The 27,474-nt window shown below is 34.8% G+C and overlaps 2 protein-coding genes across 4 annotated transcripts in view; both read right to left on the bottom strand.

Annotated features, from left to right (window-relative positions):
- LOC126742685 (probable cytochrome P450 6a13) overlaps positions 1 to 4,393 on the bottom strand; it is a 31,541-nt gene extending 27,148 nt beyond the window's left edge. Inside the window, exon 1 of the mRNA XM_050449448.1 lies at positions 3,959 to 4,393. Within this exon, the coding sequence (XP_050305405.1) occupies positions 3,959 to 4,334 (376 nt within the window). The 5' untranslated portion in view covers positions 4,335 to 4,393. The remainder of the gene's footprint in view (positions 1 to 3,958) is intronic.
- Positions 4,394 to 10,620: 6,227 nt separating this feature from the next.
- LOC126742683 (uncharacterized) lies at positions 10,621 to 26,436 on the bottom strand. 3 transcript variants are annotated; one of them, XM_050449447.1, is made up of 13 exons: positions 26,226 to 26,436; positions 25,913 to 26,165; positions 25,749 to 25,862; positions 25,509 to 25,692; positions 25,308 to 25,453; positions 25,113 to 25,251; positions 24,889 to 25,053; positions 19,022 to 19,137; positions 18,858 to 18,961; positions 18,617 to 18,796; positions 18,429 to 18,554; positions 11,055 to 11,126; positions 10,621 to 10,998 (listed from the first exon to the last, which is right to left on the bottom strand). In XM_050449447.1, exons 1-13 carry the CDS (start codon positions 26,321 to 26,323, stop codon positions 10,806 to 10,808), a joined length of 1,890 nt encoding a protein of 629 aa, XP_050305404.1. In that variant the 5' UTR covers positions 26,324 to 26,436; the 3' UTR covers positions 10,621 to 10,805. The 3 variants fall into 3 exon arrangements, with proteins under 3 accessions (XP_050305404.1, XP_050305402.1, XP_050305403.1); XM_050449445.1 differs by having other exon boundaries at positions 11,055 to 11,135; positions 26,226 to 26,435; XM_050449446.1 differs by having other exon boundaries at positions 11,055 to 11,135; positions 19,031 to 19,137; positions 26,226 to 26,435.
- Between the last annotated feature and the right edge of the window lie 1,038 nt (positions 26,437 to 27,474).

Below are 27,474 nucleotides of genomic sequence, written 5' to 3'. Positions count from 1 at the left end.
TTCCCAATTTCCTGGAAAATTATTGGGCTTAAATTTTTTTTTTCTATTGCATCTGATGCGCTTTGACATTCCAAGCAACTTTTGTTTTAACAATTTTTCTTTTCAACCAATAGTTTTCCAGAAAAAAAAAATAAAAACCAAAATTATGAACATTTGCCCTTTCAATTTTTGGAAAAATTGGTCAAATCATTTTTTTCTGGTACACTTTCCAAAATAGTTTTGTAAGGCTTTTTTGCAGCTTTTTGAGCGATTAATTAATTTATAAAAAATAAATAAAATCTCCAAGAAAATTTTTTTTTCCAATTTTTCACCTAAAAATTGTCCAAACCTTTAAAAACCCTTCATAAACTTCTTTATTCTGATATTTATGACTAAACATTATTTTTGATTATTTGTTCTATTTTTTATTAGAATTCCTTTGCTTTAAAATTTTCCATATTCCTAATAGTGTTTGTCCAAGCAACACATCATATATTATTATCGTTAAATATATATTTATTAAACTGTAGAATATACGTATATCATATACTATTACGTTTAAAAACGGGGCAAAACAAACGGCATTTAAAAAAAATGACACTGGATTTACATATCTAATTTTTAAACTCTTTTACTACACCTCAAATAATTATTTAAATTCTTTTAAAAAATCACTGTTTTACGTCCATAATATCCAATCAAATAGCACTGTTTTTGTTTTAAATATTTATGAATATATACATATATACATATAATTATATCAAATATAAATAAACAAAATGTGTTATTATTCATGCGTATTATTTTGGAAAACGATGATTTTTGAAGACAATTTTTCACTGATAAGTTGTGCGGGGTGGGTGGGGGGGTAAGGAAAAGGTTAATGAAAACCCGTTTTTTTTTTTACAGAAAATAATTGCCTGAGAGAAAAATGTTTTTTAAGAAATTCCTACATTCCTACATTTTCCTGTATACAATCTTTATAAAACTAGTTATTAATACCAATACAGTAATGTATGGATAGTCCGAACCCCGTATAATCCGAACTACTCTGTAATCCGTAAAATTGATTCCAATTTACCCAAGAATCCGCCCCAATTGCGTAAAATTGATTCCATAATCTGAACACCTCAAATTCCGTAATCCGAACTGTCGGTACGTACGCGAGCGTGGGCGTCTAGTGCGAAAAGATGATGCAACGTCTAATTTTATGTGAGTAGTTCATTATAATTGTAAGTTTGTTCTTGCAGCAAGACATTGCGTGGTTTTATAGCGGTTTTGACGTGTTTTATGGAAAGAGTAGAGTTATGTAGTTGTGTTGTGAGTTGCACGCTGCATATATGTATATGTATCGCATATTTCATTTAAACCATGGTTTCTAAACGTAAGCATGTCACATTAAATCTTAAACAAAAGGCTTTATTATCATCATATTAGTAGTCATTAATCGTTATGTGTCGCGTACTGCAAATGTGCAAAAAGGGCCGGGAACTAGAAAAACGATGCGCAAAGCGGAACTTTCTGTTGTTGAAGATGCAGTGTATACATGGTTTTTGCAATAGAGAGCACGACATACACCAATTTCCGAAGCAATCATACTTCAAAAGGCTCTCCAATTTTTCACAGAAATGAATAATGACGAAGGAGTCAACGTCGAAGCTAGCAGAAGATGGTTTCAAGGCTTCAAACACAGATTTGGGATCCGCTCGTTGAAAGTTACCGGGGAAAAGCTGTCGAGTGACGAAAATGCTGTGGAACCCTTTCGTATATAACTCAAACGAAAAATTGAGCAACTCGGTCTTTCTTCAGAGCAAATCTATAACGCGGACGAATCGACGACGATTATACGATACGATACGATATACAACAATAAAATGACCTCTTGAATTTCTTAAAATTTTACGTAGAATTCAAATAATGTATGCCATTTTCGTAGGTGTATGATACTTTTCCTAGACACTAAAGTGATTTTATTTGATTACAAATATATATACACTTGTGGCCAAAAAAATAAGAGTGCATACCAAATTTCAAATCAAACTGAATTAGCTCCTCTATATGTTGGAATTTGCAAATAAAATACTAGGCATTTTCTTCCCTCATTCAATCTGTTTACTCGATAAAATTTATAAATAAACCAAAAATGCCTTATCTTTTAAAAACAAGTTTTTTTCATTATTGTTTAAAAATTTTGTGGACAAAAAAATAAGAGTATTTCTTTACTTTAGCTATTTGGTCTCTGTTTATTCAGATAAAATATTTGTTTGTGATATTTTCCATAAATATAAGTCAGTTTCACCAAGATCGTGACATCGTGTTGGTAAATATGGGTAGCGCAAAGCATTGTAGCCCCGAAGAAAGGCGTCTAATTTTGCAATTGAGGAGTCAAAATAAATCCTATGCATTTATTGCAAATGTGCTTAAAAGATCACCTTGTGTAATCTCCAGGGTTTTAAAAACACAAAATGAAACGGAAAATGTTCCTGAAAATCGAGGCCGTCCATGAAAAACCACACGGAAGACTGATAAACTATTGTATTGTACGCAAAGTCAGTAAACAACCTTTTTCCACATCTACCTCTATATAAAACGGAAACTTAAGCCTAAGTATTAGCACTAGGGCGGTAAGAAATTGTTTGCAGGACCAAAAATTATATAGTCGAGTGGCCAGAAAAGTCCCATTTCTAAGCAAAAAGAATATAAAACAAAGACTGGCATTTATTAAGAATAATTTTAATGAAAATTTTCAAAAGAAATTAGTGCTGTCAGGTGTACAACCAGAGTATACTTTGAAATTGTCTATTTATGGCTTGTCAGACATTGACAAAGGACAACCTGATGTTCAGTGAGTTGTAGGTTGGGTTATTGGTGTATGACTTGCACTTATGGAGAACAAAATAAGTAATAACATAATTATAATGTGTTATTATTCTATCTCATTATAAAGTGTACCCAATCAAGTGCTCCCAAATTATAAGAAGAAAAATAAATATAAATTAACAGGTGCAACATTTTTCTTAGTGATGAGATGAAGATCAACTTATTCAAATCAGATGGAAGAATAATGAAGAATATAATCCTAGGAACACAATAGAACAACAAACACGGAAGTGGAAATATCAAACTGTTTTTCCTATAATGCAGTCGGTCCCATATTTTAGATTAAAGAGACCATGACAAAAGAAATTTATTTGGATATCTTGGATAGAGTCGTGGCCGAAAAAAACATGCCTATAAGGTGGGTGTATCAACAAGATAATGACCCTAAACATACGGCACGGATTGTAAAACAATGGTTTACACAAAATAGAGTTTTGGTTTTGGAATGGCCATCACAATCGCCTGACCTTAACCCTATTGAAAACCCTTGGGAAGGAGCTGCAAAACCGAGTAACTTGTGAAAAAACAGCAAGATTTATGGAAGGAAGTTCAGGAAGCTTGGTATTCCATTCCAGTTGAAACATGGCAAAATTTGATCGATTCGATGCCACGCAGATGCACAGCCATCCTCAAGAATAAAAGTTATTCTACCAAGTACTGACTCGCTTATCTAATGCTGTCGTTTTTTCTGTGATACATTGTAATTATAATTTTTTATGGCCATTTTTGAAAAAAATTGTTTGTCCACCATAAAACGTGTAAGAAATAAATAATTTATTTATAATTACAAATTAAACTGCCAAAGAATAATGTGTATTTATTTTTTTATTATTGATGGCATATGTTGTACAAATATGAAATCGTTTTTGTTTTTTTCTCTATGTAGCAAGCACAATATATTATTAGGAATATTGAAATAAAACCAGGCACTCTTATTTTTTTGGCCACCACTGTATATATATATATAAAAATTAAATAAACTTTTATAGGGTGTCCTATTTAAAATAATGACGATTGGACCAACATACCAACCTCCCAAAAATTCACACACACACACACACACACATAATAGAACTAAGAATATAAAAGTGAAATTTACCTTCCAAACCGAACAAGTTCTTCGATAAGATACTTTTACTGGTACTCTTTGGAAAATGCGCGGTAAAATGATCGAAATTCTTAACCATTATGTCCTTAATCAATGCAGGATCCACTGGTACAAGATCACACCGGTACGAGACGTACACGCCGCCATACTTTAGCCCTTTAGACCGAAACTTCTTGTAGAAATCGAGAAATGTTTCTCCAATGGATAAGTCGCCCGTCAGCATCCCCCTACAGTCCCCATAGAAGAATTCCGGATTTAGTTGAGCCACTCCACGTCTTTGCCAATAGGAAAATCTCCATTTTGAAGCGAAGTAGATCGCGGTCGCTAGTGTTATTAGAGCACTCAATAGATATACGAACCACTCCATCGTAAATAATAAATGAATAAACAACAATGCACCATGTATCACTTATTAAGAATAAAACAACCAGCCGGTTATCCTTAAATAAATATCTATAGTGATGTCATCTCTGTATAATAAGATAATATTATGCTGTTTCATTTGTGATCGTTGAGTGGGTTTATTTGGGCATAGTAGCTACGTTTATAACGCGCGGATCTATTAGGACCATGGATCAAATGAAAAGGACTATTTTTATTTAGTACAGCCCTGTTTATAAAGATTGATTTTGAGGATTAAATTAGTGCTAGGATCAAAATGTCAGTTGAAGGGAGTGTATCAGTTTAGACGAAGAATTATAGGACATAACCTCTAAATCTTTAGAAGCATTATTGTTATTTAAAAATAAACTAATAATGTTTTTTGAAGGCTTACCATTGTCCTTCTCTTCCTGTTCTTCTTTATTTTTGTTTACAAAATTGTCTTTTTTTTTGAGAAGAATTTGTCTGGTTATTCTATGGTATAATAATTATATAGTATAATAAAAACACATTATCACAGGTGATTTTAATCAGTCAGTTTTCCATAATTTTTGGACCAATTTTTAAGGTCTAGTGTGAAAGTTATTTTTAGTTGAGACGCTCTTTAATGTTTCCTAAATACATTCTTGATTGGTTACCGGTTTTGGAGACACTAGTGTAAACCTACTGAGTTTGGAGTACTATTATTATTTAGTAACATTGAACAAAAATTCCGTGCAAGGTAATTTTATTAAATAAACAAATATTTCGTTAAATGACTGTACATATTTAAAGTCCCTTTACCGAGTCATCATTATCTGACAAAAACGAGACTTATTTATTTATTGCATTACAAAGCACAATCTTGAATCTTAATTATTACACCGAACTATAAACTTATTACATTGTTTTAAAAACTCTTTTGAGTTGGGGTAAGATAACATTTAAATAAGTTTAATTTATCCACATATAGGAGATGAAAACTAAGAGTATTTCTAGTATGGTAGGTATACTGACACATTAAGAGTAATAAATTTATGTAAAAAGGGATAATTTAAAAAGACACATCACATATTATGTACCTCTCTCAAGTGACTCAATGACTGACGAAGAGGCATTATCATTAAAATATTTCTTTTCTCTAAAAAACTCTCATTTTGTTTTGAATACGTAGTATGGGTTCTAAATTATGTAGGTATATTCTAACAAATATCTCATGTAAGCATAGTACAGCTGCCTCAAACATGCTGGATTATTTAATTCTTTCTAGTATGTCTTACTATGAACCCATACATTTGAGATGCTTTATTTCCAATGTATTTATAATGTATAAAAGTTAATTTTTGATCTATGTTAGTCAGTAACTCGTTTAAGCAATACATTATTTAATTTGTATGTGTACATTACATGAATAATAGCATTCAAATCTTGTTGTAAATACAGTCAGTACAACTTGTCTAGGCCATTGGTAAGCAATAAAAACGTTGATTTTTTTTAAACTTTTGTAATACTGTTAATATAAATAATAGAAAAACAGTGGACCTACATTGGAACCCTATATTGTGTATATTAAAGAGGTACTCTTGTGACTACCTGGAAGAAATTAAAAATTATTTCAAATGCCTGGAAATTTAGATATTAATTGTTTAAATATGAATTGAAAAAAATATTCCAGGCAGTCGAAGTGTGTTTTAAGTGAGTGAAACTGAATCTTTCAGCAAATCTGTCTGAAATGAAGTATGGAATTAAGTATTCCAAATGCCTGATAATTTATAAACTGTTTGAATATTAATTAAATTAACAAATAAATATTAAAAATTATATTTCCTGTTGCAGTACCCTCTTACTCACCAAACTTACACACCAGAATGTAAATGTATTTATTTAAAGTGCACTTGCGTGTAATTTTACGTTCTCCGGATTGGCACTTGTAGCTTTTCATAGATATTCTTTCATGTCTTAGACTGCTTTGTAGGAATTGAACAATTTTTTTGTAGGATGTAAGTAATAGTCAGAAAACTATTGAAAAAATAAAAACCCATATATTGAGGAAAAAAAATAAAACCTCTGTCACATATTTATTCTTGGAAAAGTGCAAATATGAGACAGTAGTAAAATCCACGTATAAACAGTCCTCTAAACAAGCGTGTGTAAAAGTGCTCGAAAACTGTAAAATTGTATTATTTGCGGATGATACAATGATTTATATAATTGCAAAAAATCTCCACCTATTTGGCTGGCTCTGTAATAATAATTTCAATTTAAACCCAAATAAGTCAACATTTTGTGTATTTAGTAAAAAATCAAAAATTAATCGGAAGGACATTGATGTTGTTATTTCAGTATGCAAGGTCCAAATTAATATAATTTATTAATTAATTAAATTAATAATATTTTCGTACTGACTGAACTGAATTTTTTTATCGGGTTGTTGAGCGGCAAGCAATAAATCTTCTTCAGCGATTAGAGCCACGGTTTTCGAGTGTTGGGAGCAATTATAGGGGTTTCTACTTAAACCACAGCATAAAGAAATGCTGTTTTTTTGCTGTGCTTTTTTTATGCTGTGCTTAAACCGTCGGCATGTTGCATTTGATTATTACTTTTATGATAAATTTTATAATCGAATTGACTTAATTCAAGGACCCATGAATGGAACCGTAGCATTTATTTAAATTAAGTGTAAAACCTGTTGTGGGCAAAATAAAACACTGATTATTGAATTAACTGTTTTAATTAAAAGTCAAAAATGGTTCGCACAATCTTATTACAATTAATTTCCGAGTCTCAACTTAAAACTAAAAACTCTTCAGTGTCAACTAAATAGGGCACTTAAGTATTTATTTATGACTTTTCTGGACACACAGATATTTAGTTACATACTTATAAATAAGAAACTGCCTATTCACATATTCTAGATTAAACAAACTTAAATGCTATAAATGTCTTTTGGATATTATTTTTAAATCCATATTTATGAGGTGCCACAAACCGTTATAGAATTTGGAGTACTTCGCGTAAAGTTTCGAGTCCTTGATCAATAGTTTTTGCAGAAATTAAAATGTCATCTAAATAACATAAAACCTCATTAAAACGCAGTTGACCTAAAACTGTATTAATGGTTCTTTGAAAAACACTGGGTGCAGTGCATAGACCGAAAGGCATACGTAAATAATACTCGTACAGCCCATCTTGGGTGACACAAGCAGTATAATAGAAACGGATTCCGAAGACATTGGAATTTGATAGTACCCTGCAAATAGGTCTAAATTAATAAAATATTTATTGCCTGATAACCGGTTAAGCTGAACTTCTATTATCGGCAAAGGATTAAGAATCTTTTACCGTAACCACACATGTAAATAGCTCCGCTCCGTGCGGAGCTATTTACATCTGTGACCGTAACGTTATTTAAAGCCCGAAAATCGACACAAACGTTTTTCACCAGCAAGACTGGGCTTGCATAGGATGAGTTTGACTCTTGTATAACTCCATTTTTCAACAACTCAGAAACCACCTCTCGTATAGCCTGACGTTCAGGTTCTGCGAACCTCCTTGGCCTACTTACAACGGGCACTGTAGTTGTTAGTTTAAGAGACATACTTGCATTTTTAGCCTTGCCTACTTCAGACAAATTTGTAGCTATGCAAGCTGAATACTACATTTATTACTTTGTGAAAATTGTAACAGATTACCAGACTTAAAATATTGTACATTCGGTAAAATTTTTAACAATTAAAACTTCAACATTCATTACACATTTTTCTACAATGTAAAATTCTATAATTTTGCTGATACCATCAATATCGAAGCTAATACATGCAGATGCCTTTGGTCTAATACATGACTCACCAAGCGTGGTTAAAACAACGGGTGTTTTTATTGGGGAGCTACGTAATTTTAAGGCCCTAACGATTTTGTCTGACATAAGCGAACATTGGCTACCAAAATCAATAAAACACTTGCTTTTAGTACCTTGGATGTTAATGTCTTTAAAATACTTTTGGCTAGAAGAGTCTTTAGTTAAAATTAACATGTTTGTATTCTAAAGCGCGTTGGCCTTTCCGATTATTTTGAAAAGGTGCATTTTTATTATTAGGACAATCTCGACGCAAATGTCCAGTATTACGGCAACGGTAACACAAAACAGATTGGGTGGATAGTGTCCCTGAACTTAACCCTGACCTATTTTTGTTAAGATTTAATATTCCTTGTTCATCAAGAAGTCTTAAATGATGCGCTAAAGTATGTGGGTCGGTAATACGAGCAGCTTCAATTGTAAGTTTAACTTGAACATTATCTATGCCCCCCATATTAAAGTCAACACGATCTTCACTTAAAGGAATTTTTAATTTATGTACAATTGCTAATTTTCGATAAACATATTGGTACAAAGATTCCGTCGGTTCCGGCTTACACAACATAACCTCGTTTAGTAGTTTATATAAATTGCGCCTGGGCCGAAAATATTTTGCAACATAGCACTCCATTCTTCCCAGGTAAACAATCTAGTCGGAAGACCCCTGAACCATACCTCGGCTGTACCCCTTAGTTTTGACAGAGACAAATGTGAAGTTGTTTTTTCATCCCAACCATGAATATGAGCAAATTCATTGACAGAATTTAACCAATCGTTAACGGATCAAACTCGGAAATAATATTCGTCGAAATTGAAATATTACTTACTCCATGAGGCTTTCGGCTTACCAACAATCTGTCAATATTAGCTACTAGGTGAATACTAGTTTCACTCATTTTTAACATACTAGAAGACAGTACAGAAATATTTCTGGTACGCCTTCGATCGTCGTCACGGGAATTACCATCCCGTCTTGCACATCGGCCATGACAAATCCTCTCATCTTCCTCTTCGAGCCACTTCGTTCCCAGTTATACAGCCCACTGGAATTCCGATGTCGATTACGGACGAGAGCCCTTTCTTCACGACGATCACTTCTGATGTTAGAAACGGGCAAATAAAACACGAATTTGATAAATAAATTTAAACGAAAATGAAAAGTTAACAAATTAAAAATGAAGTGCAAGTTATCGCGGTCGCGGTCCGAATCCTCCCCAATCTTCCTCGTTTAGATTTTTATTCCCGCGAAGTCATCAAAACCTTGAATCCGAAAGCTCGGTGCCTGGCCGGCACGTTTTCAATAGTAAGCAGATTATTTCTGACAATAATAATGCCATTGCACTCGCATATTTGCAGTTTTGCTCAACATGGCTGTTCAATTTACCCCATTACAGGATTAACCAATTAGAAATAATCCAAAACAGAGCTACGAGATTGATTTTTAAATCTAATCGTTATACTCCTGTGAAATCTATGTTAAGTGTCTGTCAACCAAAGAATTATTATGTTTAGTGTCTATTTATTTATTTTTCAGCTAAAACAACATCTTTCAGCTACCTACCTACATTTTTTTTGAAAACACTTTTATATTCTTCAAAAATATTACATACAATTTCTTACACTAAATCTCTAAACAGTGCTTATTGCGCTGGCCTCGAGAAATGAGAATACCAATTAAAAAGAGTGTACACAAAAATCATAGTTAGGTATATACAAATAAATTGTAAGTAGATTACTATGAATAAATTTTAGAAAAAGTAGCCACACTAAAGTATTCAGTTTTATTACAAGAATTTTAAAATTTTGAATATTTCTCAAATTATTAGGTAGCCTATTAAATGCTTTAGATGCAGAGTACATTGGGCTATTCAATCCAATTATCGTTCTATTATACAATAAAAAATGCAAAAATATTTATTTGTAAAAAAATATTAGTAAGCATATGAGCAGTAAGCGTTGATTCCTAAACCAAATATTGAGTCAAAACTTGAGCAAAGGATTGCCAAACTAAAAAATATTTTTACATAAATAATAAGTAAATAAATAAATAACATCATAGGGAGACCAGGATTAATACCAATAAATCACACGACAAAAGTTTCGGTAACGTGTCTAAAAGTTTTATACCTACCTCAAATAAAACCATAGATTTTGCATAGAGTTACTAAAAAATATTAAATTGTAGTCATGAGGTCTTTACAATTGCTGCTACCAGTTTATAAGAGAAAATATATGGGAATTAAATTATTAGTATTTTTTTATTTGAATGTCTCATTTTTGCACCCTGCATACATTACTATAGCAAAAACTGTGAAATTCACTTCATTCATTTACTAAGTGAAACTAACCGATTAAATTTTGCAGCCCATATAAAATATAAATAAAACAAATAAAATTTTCTTATATCTTTATTTACAACTATATCAAAAAAAATCAATTAGAAACAATGCAATTTATTTATAAATTAATCAGTTCATAAATACAATCAATCATATTATTAAAGGTAATTAATACTTTACAACGTACCCTCGTAAGCGTCGAGGTCCAACGTATACGGGGGCGAAACAAACGAAACGTTTTACGCAAAAAAACCCTAATGCGTAAACAGTAGAAATAAATCAACTAACAAGGAATACGAGGTTTGCATCGGCAAAAACTGGGATGCACCACCCGACAGTTGGGGTTCACGGTTAAAAATTGCTCGATTCCCTCTTTGGTCACGCCCGTGTAAGTCACGTCGAGCAAACTGAGGTTAAGATTCGATAAATTCCGAAGGCACTGGTCCGTTATGCCCCGATAGCCCCTCAAAGACAACCTGGATAATGTCAAAAATCTATAGTAAAAGCCTCCTTCATGGTGCTGTTCTCTTACCGTCTCAATTTGATTCTTTCTTCCTGTTCTGCGGGAGGATCCGGTCTGTTTGGCCGCATCGACGTCACCAAACTGACAATCCTAAATGTTTTATTAAGTACTTCGTTACTGAATGACAATAGCCGCCATTTTTGATTGAACTGTCATAGTATTGACGGCTAGTATCACTCAAAAACAATTACAAATAATGCAATTTAATACGATAACATGGTGCCGCGAACTAAGGGCAAAAGTGAAAAAATTCAATCAACAATTTTTTTTTCCGTATATTTTGAATAAGCATCAATCGAATAATAATTATGACAGTTCCCAAGTAACAATTTGCAGGCACCTCAGTTGAGATTACTCTTATTTTCACTTTGCAGATATGCAAAGTATCACCGGACATTGACAAACAATTACGGTTCCAAGTAATCTATTTTTTTTAAGCAATTTGCGCGTGCTGTACCTCTGAGGGGATGCATTTTAAAATACATGTTTATAGAAAAAAAAGTCGTACTTTGACTCCAACAATACGCTCTTAAAAAAAATCCCTTGCAAAACACCCTGCCAATTCAAAAAATGCATATATTCGGCCATACAATTTGTTTTTATAGCAGGGTAGTTTTTAGGGGATAAATTTGTAGGCGGTAGTTTTTTTAAGTAATTTTGGGTAGTGGTGCTATAACAGCCTATGAATCCAAAAATCTCATCCATTATTCTCTAAGATACCAACACACAAAATTGACGAAAAAACAAAGAAAAACACAAAGTCACGGTCTCACAACATGTAATTAAACGGGCCACACGTGTTTCGCTCTAGTTAGAGCATCATCAGGCCTTTAGAAGCCATCAACACACTTCACAGTACATGTACTGATCGCAATGATCAATTGATGCTTCACGTCTGTAATCGATTTAATTACGTACGAAAAGTAACATTTCAAGTTGATTCAAGGCATATTAGAGACGTGAGATGCGGTAGAAACCCAAATAATCGACTTTTGACCCACTTTTTGGCATGAAAACCCATCTGAGACCCAGAAATCATTGACGATCGCATTGAATTGATGCTTCACGTCTGTATTTGATTCAATTACGTACGAAAAGTAACATTTCAAGTTGATTCAAGGCATATTAGAGACGTGAGATGCGGTAGAAACCCAAATAACCGACTTTTGACCCACTTTTTGGCACTAAAACCCATCTGAGACCCAGGAATCATTGACGATCGTAATTAATTCATGCTTTAGGTCTGTATTTGATTCCGTTACATAAGAAAATTAATATTTTAAGTTGATACAAGTCATATTAGAGACGTGAGTTGCGGTAGAAACTCAAATAACCGACTTTTGACCCACTTTTTGGCATGAAAACCCATCTGAGGCTCAGGAATCATTGACGATCGCAATGAATTGATGCTTCACGTCTGTATTTGGTTCAATTGCGTACGAAAAGTAACATTTCAAGTTGATTCAAGGCATCTTAGAGTCGTGAGATGCGGTAGAAACCCAAATAACCGACTCTTGACCCACTTTTTGGCATTTAAACCCACCTGAGGCTCAGGAATCATTGACGATCGCAATGAATTGATGCTTCACGTCTGTATTTGGTTCAATTGCGTACGAAAAGTAACATTTCAAGTTGATTCAAGGCATCTTAGAGTCGTGAGATGCGGTAGAAACCCAAATAACCGACTCTTGACCCACTTTTTGGCATTTAAACCCACCTGAGGCTCAGGAATCATTGACGATCGCAATGAATTGATGCTTCACGTCTGTATTTGGTTCAATTGCGTACGAAAAGTAACATTTCAAGTTGATTCAAGGCCTATTAGAGACGTGAGATGCGGTAGAAACCCAAATAATCGACTTTTGACCCACTTTTTGGCATGAAAACCCATCTGAGACTCAGGAATCATTGACGATCGCAATGAATTGATGCTTCACGTCTGTATTTGATTCAATTACGTACGAAAAATAACATTTCAAGTTAATCAAGGCATCTTAGAGTCGTGAGATGCGGTAGAAACCCAAATAACCGACTTTTGACCCACTTTTTGGCATTAAAACCCATCTGAGGCCCAGAAATCATTGACGATCGCATTGAATTGATGCTTCACGTCTGTATTTGATTCAATTACGTACGAAAAGTAACATTTCAAGTTGATTCAAGGCATATTAGAGTCGTGAGATGCGGTAGAAACCCAAATAATCGACTTTTAAACCACTTTTTGGCATGAAAACTCATCTGAGGCTCAGGAATCATTGACGATCGTAATTAATTCATGCTTCAGGTCTGTATTTGATGCCGTTACATAAGAAAATTAATATTTCAAGTTGATACAAGTCATATTAGAGACGTGAGATGCGGTAGAAACCCAAATAATCGACTTTTAAGCCACTTTTTGGCATGAAAACCCATCTGAGGCCCAGGAATCATTGACGATCGCATTGAATTGATGCTTCACGTCTGTATTTGATTCAATTACGTACGAAAAGTAACATTTCAAGTTGATTCAAGGCATATTAGAGACGTGAGATGCGGTAGAAACCCAAATAATCGACTTTTGACCCACTTTTTGGCATGAAAACCCATCTGAGACCCAGAAATCATTGACGATCGCATTGAATTGATGCTTCACGTCTGTATTTGATTCAATTACGTACGAAAAGTAACATTTCAAGTTGATTCAAGGCATATTAGAGACGTGAGATGCGGTAGAAACCCAAATAACCGACTTTTGACCCACTTTTTGGCACTAAAACCCATCTGAGACCCAGGAATCATTGACGATCGTAATTAATTCATGCTTTAGGTCTGTATTTGATTCCGTTACATAAGAAAATTAATATTTTAAGTTGATACAAGTCATATTAGAGACGTGAGTTGCGGTAGAAACTCAAATAACCGACTTTTGACCCACTTTTTGGCATGAAAACCCATCTGAGACCCAGAAATCATTGACGATCGCATTGAATTGATGCTTCACGTCTGTATTTGATTCAATTACGTACGAAAAGTAACATTTCAAGTTGATTCAAGGCATCTTAGAGTCGTGAGATGCGGTAGAAACCCAAATAACCGACTTTTGACCCACTTTTTGGCACTAAAACCCATCTGAGACCCAGGAATCATTGACGATCGTAATTAATTCATGCTTTAGGTCTGTATTTGATTCCGTTACATAAGAAAATTAATATTTTAAGTTGATACAAGTCATATTAGAGACGTGAGATGCGGTAGAAACTCAAATAACCGACTTTTGACCCACTTTTTGGCATGAAAACCCATCTGAGGCTCAGGAATCATTGACGATCGCAATGAATTGATGCTTCACGTCTGTATTTGGTTCAATTGCGTACGAAAAGTAACATTTCAAGTTGATTCAAGGCATCTTAGAGTCGTGAGATGCGGTAGAAACCCAAATAACCGACTTTTGACCCACTTTTTGGCACTAAAACCCATCTGAGACCCAGGAATCATTGACGATCGTAATTAATTCATGCTTTAGGTCTGTATTTGATTCCGTTACATAAGAAAATTAATATTTTAAGTTGATACAAGTCATATTAGAGACGTGAGTTGCGGTAGAAACTCAAATAACCGACTTTTGACCCACTTTTTGGCATTAAAACCCATCTGAGGCCCAGGAATCATTGACGATCGCATTGAATTGATGCTTCACGTCTGTATTTGATTCAATTACGTACGAAAAGTAACATTTCAAGTTGATTCAAGGCATATTAGAGTCGTGAGATGCGGTAGAAACCCAAATAATCGACTTTTGACCCACTTTTTGGCATGAAAACTCATCTGAGGCTCAGGAATCATTGACGATCGTAATTAATTCATGCTTCAGGTCTGTATTTGATGCCGTTACATAAGAAAATTAATATTTCAAGTTGATACAAGTCATATTAGAGACGTGAGATGCGGTAGAAACCCAAATAATCGACTTTTAAGCCACTTTTTGGCATGAAAACCCATCTGAGGCCCAGGAATCATTGACGATCGCATTGAATTGATGCTTCACGTCTGTATTTGATTCAATTACGTACGAAAAGTAACATTTCAAGTTGATTCAAGGCATATTAGAGACGTGAGATGCGGTAGAAACCCAAATAATCGACTTTTGACCCACTTTTTGGCATGAAAACCCATCTGAGACCCAGAAATCATTGACGATCGCATTGAATTGATGCTTCACGTCTGTATTTGATTCAATTACGTACGAAAAGTAACATTTCAAGTTGATTCAAGGCATATTAGAGACGTGAGATGCGGTAGAAACCCAAATAACCGACTTTTGACCCACTTTTTGGCACTAAAACCCATCTGAGACCCAGGAATCATTGACGATCGTAATTAATTCATGCTTTAGGTCTGTATTTGATTCCGTTACATAAGAAAATTAATATTTTAAGTTGATACAAGTCATATTAGAGACGTGAGTTGCGGTAGAAACTCAAATAACCGACTTTTGACCCACTTTTTGGAATGAAAACCCATCTGAGACCCAGGAATCATTGACGATCGCAATGAATTGATGCGTCACGTCTGTATTTGATTTAATTACGTACGAAAAGTAACATTTCAAGTTGATTCAAGGCATCTTAGAGTCGTGAGATGCGGTAGAAACTCAAATAACCGACTTTTGACCCACTTTTTGGAATGAAAACCCATCTGAGACCCAGGAATCATTGACGATCGCAATGAATTGATGCTTCACGTCTGTACTTGATTCAATTACGTACGAAAAGTAACATTTCAAGTTGATTCAAGGCATATTAGAGACGTGAGTTGCGGTAGAAACTCAAATAACCGACTTTTGACCCACTTTTTGGCATGAAAACCCATCTGAGACCCAGAAATCATTGACGATCGCATTGAATTGATGCTTCACGTCTGTATTTGATTCAATTACGTACGAAAAGTAACATTTCAAGTTGATTCAAGGCATCTTAGAGTCGTGAGATGCGGTAGAAACCCAAATAATCGACTTTTAAACCACTTTTTGGCATGAAAACTCATCTGAGGCTCAGGAATCATTGACGATCGTAATTAATTCATGCTTCAGGTCTGTATTTGATGCCGTTACATAAGAAAATTAATATTTCAAGTTGATACAAGTCATATTAGAGACGTGAGATGCGGTAGAAACCCAAATAATCGACTTTTAAGCCACTTTTTGGCATGAAAACCCATCTGAGGCCCAGGAATCATTGACGATCGCATTGAATTGATGCTTCACGTCTGTATTTGATTCAATTACGTACGAAAAGTAACATTTCAAGTTGATTCAAGGCATATTAGAGACGTGAGATGCGGTAGAAACCCAAATAATCGACTTTTGACCCACTTTTTGGCATGAAAACCCATCTGAGACCCAGAAATCATTGACGATCGCATTGAATTGATGCTTCACGTCTGTATTTGATTCAATTACGTACGAAAAGTAACATTTCAAGTTAATTCAAGGCATATTAGAGACGTGAGATGCGGTAGAAACCCAAATAACCGACTTTTGACCCACTTTTTGGCACTAAAACCCATCTGAGACCCAGGAATCATTGACGATCGTAATTAATTCATGCTTTAGGTCTGTATTTGATTCCGTTACATAAGAAAATTAATATTTTAAGTTGATACAAGTCATATTAGAGACGTGAGTTGCGGTAGAAACTCAAATAACCGACTTTTGACCCACTTTTTGGAATGAAAACCCATCTGAGACCCAGGAATCATTGACGATCGCAATGAATTGATGCTTCACGTCTGTACTTGATTCAATTACGTACGAAAAGTAACATTTCAAGTTGATTCAAGGCATATTAGAGACGTGAGATGCGGTAGAAACTCAAATAACCGACTTTTGACCCACTTTTTGGCATTAAAACCCATCTGAGGCTCAGGAATCATTGACGATCCCAATGAATTGATGCTTCACGTCTGTATTTGATTCAATTACGTACGAAAAATAACATTTCAAGTTGATTCAAGGCATCTTAGAGTCGTGAGATGCGGTAGAAACTCAAATAACCGACTTTTGACCCACTTTTTGGCATTAAAACCCACCTGAGGCTCAGGAATCATTGACGATCGCAATGAATTGATGCTTCACGTCTGTACTTGATTCAATTACGTACGAAAAGTAACATTTCAAGTTGATTCAAGGCATATTAGAGACGTGAGATGCGGTAGAAACTCAAATAACCGACTTTTGACCCACTTTTTGGCATTAAAACCCATCTGAGGCTCAGGAATCATTGACGATCCCAATGAATTGATGCTTCACGTCTGTATTTGATTCAATTACGTACGAAAAATAACATTTCAAGTTGATTCAAGGCATCTTAGAGTCGTGAGATGCGGTAGAAACTCAAATAACCGACTTTTGACCCACTTTTTGGCATTAAAACCCACCTGAGGCTCAGGAATCATTGACGATCGCAATGAATTGATACTTCACGTCTGTACTTGATTCAATTACGTACGAAAAGTAACATTTCAAGTTGATTCAAGGCATATTAGAGACGTGAGATGTGGTAGAAACCCAAATAATCGACTTTTAAACCACTTTTTGGCATGAAAACCCATCTGAGGCTCAGGAATCATTGACGATCGCAATGAATTGATACTTCACGTCTGTACTTGATTCAATTACGTACGAAAAGTAACATTTCAAGTTGATTCAAGGCATCTTACAGTCGTGAGATGCGGTAGAAACTCAAATAACCGACTTGATTCAGTACATGTACTGTGAAGTGTGTTGATGGCTTCTAAAGGCCTGATGATGCTCTAACTAGAGCGAAACACGTGTGGTCCGTTTTCTTTGTTTTTTCGTCAACAGCCTATGAAGTTGATTGTGGGACAATCTGTATAAGTTGCAAGAATTTAAAAAACAACATGCAAATTCAAAATTTTTTGGTCGATTCAAATATTCATAGTTGACAACTTCAAGTTTTCCTTAGCTAAAACGTCAAACCCACCGCGTTTAAGGTGAGTTCTACTAAAACAAAAAATAACATTATACCTCTCTAAAACAATATACTTTTCGTGGGGTGCGGTGATAATGAAATATGCTTGACTGGACAAGCATATTACATCACGATTATTTGAAGGGAGGCTAATAAAAATAATAGAAAATTGTGTAATCTTATTTCTTATTCTATAAATATTTAGTGATAATATGCGTAATGAAGAACCGGGTTTTTAAGGTCTGAAAAATCCTCAGTAATGTTAGAATGCTGCTAACTCTACATCCAAAGAACAGGGAAGAGTTTATTTAAAAGTTTATTTTTATCCCGTTTGCCGATAAGGTCGCGGTACTGAATCAGGCAAGTTACATTAAAGGATTTTATGACTAAATAAATTCACTTTTTAAAAATTTACCTGCGTCCGGATTGGGTCATATTGATCTGATACCTAAAAGGATTCCTGATGGTTACGCGGGGGGAGGGGGCGGCCGCCTGGGGAGGCCCTTGCAACCGAGAAGGTCCCGCCCCTTCGGCATTATTCCTAATAAAAACCGTGTTAAAATACACCGATAAATCAATAAATAAAACGATAAACAGCATTACCGGCGAGAAAAATCGATTAACATATTCACCGAGGTAACGCTAGGACCGTCAGAGTGGCGTCTATTGTTGTTCGTTCCGTCATCTCTCGCCCTCTTGGGTTCGATCGTTGAGGCTGAACCGGAGTGACGCCTCTTGGTACCTCCTCCTCCCGCGGAGGTTGATGGTTGAGGTTGCTCCCTCCTAAAAAAAAAACCAACACGATAACCCCCAGCAAAAACAACAAATGCAGGATGTTTCGTACTCGGGTTCGCTGAATAGATTCACGTCGATTTCCTGCTGGGGTCGCTCCGGGGGAGGGCGGAAGTTTATGACCTGGGGCTCGGGCAGGTTCCCCTGCGAGTCCACCTAAAAAAGAACCTTAAAATTTACACAAAACACACGCCGGCCGTTTCTCAAACTGGTAACCTCTCTAACTTTTAACACGATCATCTTTTGGGACTTCCCTACGCCGAACATGCAACAGTCTTGGTCGTCGTCGTCGTCGTCGTCGTCGTCCGAGTCGGAATCGGTGTCCGAAGAGGCTGAAAATCGTCATTTTACACATTAAACATTCTTTGTCTCCTCTTTCTGTACTAAATCTAAGTTACTACGAGCTGCTCAGTATTGTATAACACTCTATCTGTAAAAGCACAGAGAGAGCACACTCTATTTGAGTTTCAAAACGAGACTGTATAGCTGCTCTTGACAAGGACGACACGATTGTGTAAAAGTGTGTTGTCCGAAAATATATCATTAAAATAATATACAGGGTGTAAATAAATAGGTGCGAAAAAATTCAGGGGCTGATTCTGAAGGTAAATTTTAAGAAAAAACTTTATGTCCTAAAAGTTCTAACTTTTCAGATACTGAGTGGTAATGTTTTTTTACAATACCTGTCAAACCCCTGTTGACATTTTAGTAATATTTGGTCATTTTTTGAGGCTCACTAATTTTTTTTAATTAGTATCAGTGACGTTCCTGCAAGGTTTTAAGTAAATATTTTTTATGAGAAATATGGTACACCACTGTTTACTTAACCTTTAATCTGTATTAACTTGTTAAATGTTTGCTGATGATTGTTGGTTGATTGTCAGTTGTTGCCTCCTCTAAAGTAGAAACATTTTTGTGCAATTTTGATCCATTTCATCTAAATGGCAAATTATTGAAATGCAGAAATTACCAATATGAAATTTGGTTTATGGTCTTGCTAATGGAAATTTATTATCTAAAAATTAATTGCATAATGAACCTATTTATCAGGATTTTTTGTAAATCACTGTTTAACCTTAAAATGCAAATAAATGTCAGGCTCTTCTCTTTGGTAGGATTCAATGTAAAGACAAGATATTTTATCAACCTTGTAAATGGTGAAACAATAACTGTACCTAACAATCTTGATGTACTATTGGTTGTTAACTTAAGATTTCATAATAATATTGACAATTGGATTAAAAAGGCATTTATAAACTTAAAATTACTTTATAGCCAAAGACATCTACTAAATAAAAACCTTAGGAAAATCTTGTGCGATAGTCTTACAATATTGTCCCACTTTATGTCAGTCCAATGTAACATTTGGGAATAGTAAACTCTCTACTGTTGACATACAAGCTAGTAACAATCATGTAAATGTAAAACACATTCAATCTAATGTTTTACCTAGCCAACTGAGTCAATCTCTGCGATATAAAACTAGTGAACTTTCACTCTTTTTGCATGACTTAAACTATCCTAGTATTTTATTACTTACTGAGCACTGGCTTAAACCGGGGGAGCTTATTGATGTACCAAATTGTTTAGTTTTTGTCGGATTTTGTCTTCTCATGGTGGATGTATGATATTATTATGTAAAAACTTTTTAGAACACAACTCTTTTCAACAAGTAGATAAATTTAACCATCTCCTAAAGGAAATGACTTTTGAATTTACTGTAATTTACTCCAAATCCATTAACTTGTATTTATAGATCTCTAGGAGACTGCAGCGAATTCTTTTTAAAATTAGAGGCACTTTTATTTGAAATTCCATCAGCAGCTTACGTAGTTCTTACAGGAGACTTTAATATCAACTTTAATGATAAAAATTCTGTCTTTACTCTGCGCCTCGATCATCTAATGGGGGCATTTAATATACGTATGCATGTAAAAGATTCTACTCGTATAACAAGCTCCAATATTGACTATATTTGTTCTAATTTTCCATATGACTCCGTGGAGTGTACAATCACAAATTCTGCTTTATCAGACCATGAGTTTATACTATGTAAAATAGCAAATATACAAAAGAAATGTAGTGTATCTGCACAGCGATATGGTCGAATTTTTGGTATTAATAACTTTAATAAGTTTCGTCAACTTTCAGCTCTTGAGTCCTGGAATTTTATTTTCGATTTATCTTCCTTTCACACAAACATTGTTAAGCTCTTTGATGCTTCCTTCCCAATGATTAAAATCAAACCGAAATCCAAACCTATAAAATCTTGGTTCACGAGAGGTTTGAAAGTATCTTCAAGAAATCTGAGATCTCTTCACACAATAAGAAAGTTCACTGACTCTCCAGTTTTTCATAACTATTTCAATTCTTACCGAGCCTTGTATCGTCGTCTGATAAGAATCTCTAACCAAACTTACTACTCCAACCGTTTAAGTGGTCCATCTAACAAATATAAGGAGAGTTGGAAAATTATTAATGATATTCGTCACACTTGTGGTAAGCAGTCAAGACAATGCCCTGAAGTCTCTCCCAATGATTTTAACAATTTTTTTTCTAATATTGTTTTACAACTTCAGCAAAATTAATCTTTACATTGTTTACGGCACCTCTGAACAGTTCGGTCAATGTTAGTCCGGATCATTAGTGTAGGTTATGCATCCTTGAGTGTCCTCTTCTTGCGGATCCCTTTGTACTGTCGACTCTTCCTTGAACTATTAACTGTAGAAGGTGAACTTAGTAAGCCTCATGATATGTCCGGGGTTTTCAAGCTTCAATTTTTTACAGTGACGATTATTTCTTTGCTTTTGTCTATTCTCTGCATTACTTTCATGTGAGTAATATGGTTCGTCCAAGAAATCCGAAGAATGCGGCAATATTTCCACAGCTCTAAGGATTATAATTTCTTTAAGGCAATGTCCGTTCTTTTGGTCGTTTCATGATAATCACATCGGAAATTATTGTATTCCGGTGATGAGCATGCATTTAGTTTTGGTTGTATTTAGTTTAGTTAGAAGTTAACTTGACTTGCTGTATGTATGCTTTGCATGAGTCTTTGAAACTCGTTGCAGTTATTTGCGATAATAACTGTATCATCAGCATATCTAATATTATTGGTTATCTCTCTAGTCAAAGTGATCGGAAACTTCTCCCTTGAAAAAGTACTTCTCTGAAGATTAAAGTAACCCACCTCAAAATAGCGCTTTAAAACAATTATGGATTGGGTCTCTGTACCATCCACCATCTATCAATCTAATTTTTCACTTATAAAATGCAATGGTCAATTTTACCAGTTTCTGATGTCGTGATATTTGGTCGTGATTTGATTGTGGATTTACTGCGTACCAATTGTCCTGGTTATTCTTTTATTAATAGGATTTTAAATAAATATAGTTTACCGCAATTTACTCAGGCTCCCACTCGAATTGTTGTTGGAGAAAGCTCCTGCATCTACATCATTTCATACTTTTAGGGACTATTCTAATTTTGTATTTGCAGATTTTCTAAATAACATGTTTAAAATTGGTAAAAGTGAAAACTGGCAAAAATAAAATGCTAATGTTTTTTTAATAAAATGTTACTAATTTATTTAATATTTACCCTCTTCTTAAAAATTCTAAAGTTACTAAAACTAAGGCACCGTGGATTACTGATTCGGTTTATGATTTACGGGTGAGCATTCGGTTTATGATGAAATTATGGCAGAATGGACTCACGAAGTGTAAAAAACTAAAAACCGAAGAATCACTTAATGAATAAAAACAACTTCTTAACTTTGTAATTAGTGCTATATGTAATGAAAGGAAAGCTTATCTAAATCATAAATTTAAAGCAGACCCAGCATTATTTTGCCAAATTCCTTCTTATTTATACCTACAAACCTAAACGAACTCAAGGATATTCTGTATACTGAAAAAAATAAAAATTCAACAGGAGAAGACAACCTTTCAGCTAAGATTTATTTGTCTCAACCTTCCAGAAATGGCGCTAAAGGCACTAGTTGACGCAATTAACCTTTCTTGGAGCATGGGGATATTTCCCTCTTGCCTAAAATCAGCTAAAGTTATCCCAATTCACAAGGGTGAGCGTCTACGACTATATTATGCACGCGACCTCGGGTCCGAAAAATCGTGTTTTTTTGGAAATAAAAATTCATATCTTTGGCTGTATGGCTAGCGAAACGATGAAAGTTGGCATAGGGTCTCTCAATACATTGAGAATGATGGATCCGTAAACAATTTTTTTTTCGGTACATACAAAGGGAGTGGTACCGAGTCATGATTATCCTTCCAACTTTCGTCCCATCTCTCTCTTTTCTACGCTATCAAAGGTAATCGAAAAACTGGTTAAAAATCGAATACTGTCCTTTTTAAAGTCCAAAAACATCCTCACCAGACTTTAATTTGGCTTCCGTGAAAATACCAGTACTAATGATGCCATGTTTAATTTTTTTCGTAAGCTTTACTCCCAGATAAATGTTGGTGCAGTTTTTGTGATTCGTCGAAGGCTTTCGATTGTGTCTGCCATAGGATTCTGTTGCGGAAGCTTCATCATTATGGATTTCGGGGAGTTTCATCTTATTGGTTTGCTTCCTATCTGCAAGATCGGCAACAACGAGTGCTTGTAGGATCTAAGTACTCTGGTTACCATCCTATCACCTTGGGAGTTCCTCAGGGTTCAGTTTTGGGGCCTATACTTTTTCTCCTATACATAAATGATCTTACCAATCTTAATGTACGGGGGAGATTTACTCTATTTGCCGATGATACCACACTTCTTTGGCACAGCCCAGACACAGATACTCTGTGAATTAGCAACTGATCTTCAGGCAGTAAATCTCTGGTTTGAATCAAACTTGCTATCACTAAATCCTCAAAAAACCAAATTATTGTGTTTTAAGTGTGCTCTAGACCACATGCCTTTTTCTAATTCAGTAGTTCAGCAGTTTGATAATACAAAATTTTTGGGTATATTCATTGACAGAGAACTCAGATTTCAAGAGCATATCCTCGGTACCTGCAAAAAGGTGTCTGCAGGTTGTTTTGCAGTCAGAGCGGCTACCCTGGAGCTTAGAAGATCTGTATATTTTTCATTAATTGAATCCCACCTTAGGCATGCCATTTGCTTCTGGGGTAATGCAGCTGCCTACCTTCTACAAATGCTGCTTGTTTTACAGAAGCGTGCTGTACGTTACATCTGTGGGGCTAAACCAAGAGATTCCTGTCGCCCATTATTTGTTAGGCTGGGCATACACACTGTCTTCGCCCTCTACATTCAGGAAGTGTCCTGCTTACTTTTTGCAAATCGCTTTAAATTTATAACCCCAAATCCAAGATACTTAACGCGTCAAGTGAACGATCTAAATCTTCCAATCCCTTCCTCCACATTAACTAAAAAATCTATTTTCTACGAGGGAATGAAAATTTTCAATCGTTTACCAGGTGGAATCAGGGAGGCGACATGTATTGACACTTTTAAACGTAAATTGAAAATACTTTTGACCGAAAAATGTTACTATTCACTACGTCGACACATTCTAATTTTCCCTAAGTGTAAGTTTACAGTATTTGAATTTTATTTGATTTGTTTGTATGGTTAGAATTCTTTGCTGTCTTATACTTGAGGGGATAATTATGGAATTTAATTTACTTTCTATGAATTGTTTTCTGATGTTTGTTTTGGAACTCGAGTGTGTATAGGGTGTAGTGGTTAAGTTTAGTGGTAGTAATTTAAGGTAGCTTTGTTTAGAATAATTTTTCTTTGTTAATAACAGTAAAGCATGTTTTTTTTTTTACTTATTGTGATGTTGTATATGGTCCTTGCCTTCTAGTAATTAATTCAATACATCCAGAATTATTGCCTAAGATTGATTAATAAAATGAGAAAGCATAATAGAGGTGTGATTAATAAGATGTGTGAGTTGAAAAAGTTGGATACATTGATTCTTGCACTCAAGACCTGCGTATATGTTTAAATCACAATTGCGAAAATTGTACTTGAAACAACAAATAGAAAGAATACACCACAATATGCTAATAAAAACTTTATCATTAACAACTTCTGTTAAAAAATCCCTTGGTTACCTGGAAAAAAGTTCTTTTGACCCTGCTCGAAGAAATTCTTAAACTCCTTAGGCAACTTGGTCAATTCGTGGGAGTGTTTCTTACAAATAAACGTCTGAGACATATCATAATTTATATAATCATCCAGGAGGATCAGCTGGTCTTCGGCCACCTCCACACCTAACTCTACAATATAAAAACCAATAAATAAACCGATAAAATCACCCAAATACTCTTTCAAAAACCTTCTGGTCCCCCACTTTTATAATTACAAGTGCACTCCGGATAAGGATCTTCATATAAGACACTGTGAGGCAACTCTTGCACCAAGTTTTCAGGCACAAAATGCCTGTATTGGTCCAGACTGCGATTTTTAATAGTGCTCTAGAACAATCCCTTTCTTTAATCAATATCCTCATGAAAAAATTTCACTCACTCACTTGCGATATAAGCTCCTTATTCTCCACACTCATATTGTAACACTGCAGTAGTGCCTTACCTGTATCCAGCTGATAAGATCTCATACTTTGAAAGTACATGGCAAATAAGGGTTTGTGAGGGCGCACAAGAACCTCATTGGCCACAGCTAAGGAACATTAGTAAAAAAGCCAGCACCAATCAAGAAAATAGAGATTACTTACAATTGAAACGACTATCAATGATTTTTAGGGATTTACATCCATGCCTCGCCACATTAAGGTAAGGAATTACGTTAATGTGGAGCCTCATACATTTTATTATGGAGAGAATCTGGAGCTTGGGATATCGGGCTATTGACATAAAAAAACTACTGTCAATCCAGTCGCACTGATCCAAAATAAGAACCTAACCATGATAAACAACTATTAGTTAAATTTTCCTAAAAATAATTAGATCTTTACCCTTAAATTTCTCATTGTGTCAAGAGAACTTTGGAAAAATCCCTTTCCATTTTTCACATGGGACTTCTTCAAACTCAACTCCTCCAATAACACCGGGAAGTCTCTCATGGTAATCTGAAAGGATCACTATCACCCCCAAAAGCCACCCTAAGCCTTAAACTTACAAATTTCCCATTAAAACATTGATTTTCCAATGCTAAAATCTGTAAATTTTGCAATTTCATCCAGCTTCTGAGATCCTCCACTCGGATATTGCCGCAACGGGTGCTCTCCGCCCTAACCATGATCTGGCTGGTTTCTTGGTGCACCCTCTCACTTATATATCGGGCCTTCTCTGTCGTATTCGGATTGTCTCTTGCATCTATTAGTTTCCATAACTGTTTGTCCTCGACGATTTGTTCAAATTTGGTGCAAGTTCTAAAATTAAACCCGCAAGGGGGTTTAAAAACAAAGGGGGTCCTAGGGTTGCGACTTTACCTGCTCAAGTTGTATAGACTAGTGGAGTCTAAATGGGACAAAATACACATTAAGGCACAATCCGAGAGCTGAAGAATCTTACACTCGTCGTCTTCCATAATCACGTTTTATTTATAAAAACAAAATTGTTTTTGTTATTATTTTATTTATTATACAGAAAAAAAATTAAAAATAAACAAGCAAAACAATAAGGATCTGACAGTTATGACAGATGTCAACAGTGTCGTGCGTTGCCTACGTTACGTACACAAGTTTGTTATATTATAATAGCGCAGGCAACCCGCACGCAAATGGGTAACTCCGAACCGGTCCATTTATTTATTTTGTATATTGTATAATATATTATGTGCGCTACGTGCTACGTCCAACCCTAATTTTCGTATATTTTGACATATAAAAATTCATATCTTTGGCTGTATGGGTAGTAAAACGATAAAATTTGGCATTGATACATACATTGAGAATGACGGGTCCATAAAAAAAAAATGTTTTCTGGCACCACCAAAGGGAGCGGTACTGCCTCAAAGTCAAAAATTAGTAGAAAAATGAGTCAAACTCCTTTCGCTCATGAGAACTCAAATTTAAAGCCTTTAAATAACTTGAAATTTTTAGGACATAAGGGTTATTGAGCCTCTTTACTTTTTGGGCCCGATCCGATAACAGGTAGAGTAATTATAAGCAAATAAAAGTGTGTAAAAAAAAATCAAACTGCTTTAGAGGCTCAATTATAATTTGAATAAAAAAAGTGCATCGGCTAAAATACGTAATTTTATAGGACAAATGGATGAAAACAAAAACCTTGATTTTCTCTTTCAAATACCATATAAATGAAATTTCTGTGATCCATACGGGGCAAGATATAATTAACTTTTCCCAAGATGGTCCTGCCCAAAAATCATATTTTAATTAAATAACTTTCTAGTGGCACAATTGTATTTTTAGGTATTAAATACTATAATAAGCCGATTATTTATGTGTAATTAGCATTCTTCTAACATTAATAGCTTTTAAGGTATTGAATTTTTTGTGTTTTATTCATTTGCGGCCTCCCTGTAGATTATTAGAGAATGAAACATCATCCATAAAATCCCAGATTTGTTTTACAACACATATTAAAATTTCAGTATTCCAGCTACCGAAAAAATGCGTTTTTCTCAAAAAAGTCCATTTCTTTTGCTTAACGTCACAACAAGGGTGAAATAATCCAATATGGCCGCCAACAGCAGGTACCATGTTTTTTTTTTGGAAG

The sequence above is a fragment of the Anthonomus grandis genome, chromosome 12, assembly GCF_022605725.1.
Source record: "Anthonomus grandis grandis chromosome 12, icAntGran1.3, whole genome shotgun sequence".
Taxonomy (NCBI): Eukaryota; Metazoa; Arthropoda; class Insecta; order Coleoptera; family Curculionidae; genus Anthonomus; species Anthonomus grandis.
This window is presented reverse-complemented; position numbering and strand designations above follow the sequence as displayed.

What these genes read in the sequence shown, in the direction of transcription:
- LOC126742683 (XM_050449445.1), bottom strand. Translation starts at nt 26,323, where the DNA reads ATGGAAGACGACGAGTGTAAGATTCTTCAGCTCTCGGATTGTGCCTTA. An exon ending in AGTCTATACAACTTGAGCAG is followed by an intron (nt 26,166 to 26,225) that starts GTAAAGTCGCAA and finishes GTTTAATTTTAG; the next exon opens with AACTTGCACCAAATTTGAAC. An exon ending in AATCTATTCAGCGAACCCGA is followed by an intron (nt 18,797 to 18,857) that starts GTACGAAACATC and finishes TTTTTTTTTTAG; the next exon opens with GAGGGAGCAACCTCAACCAT.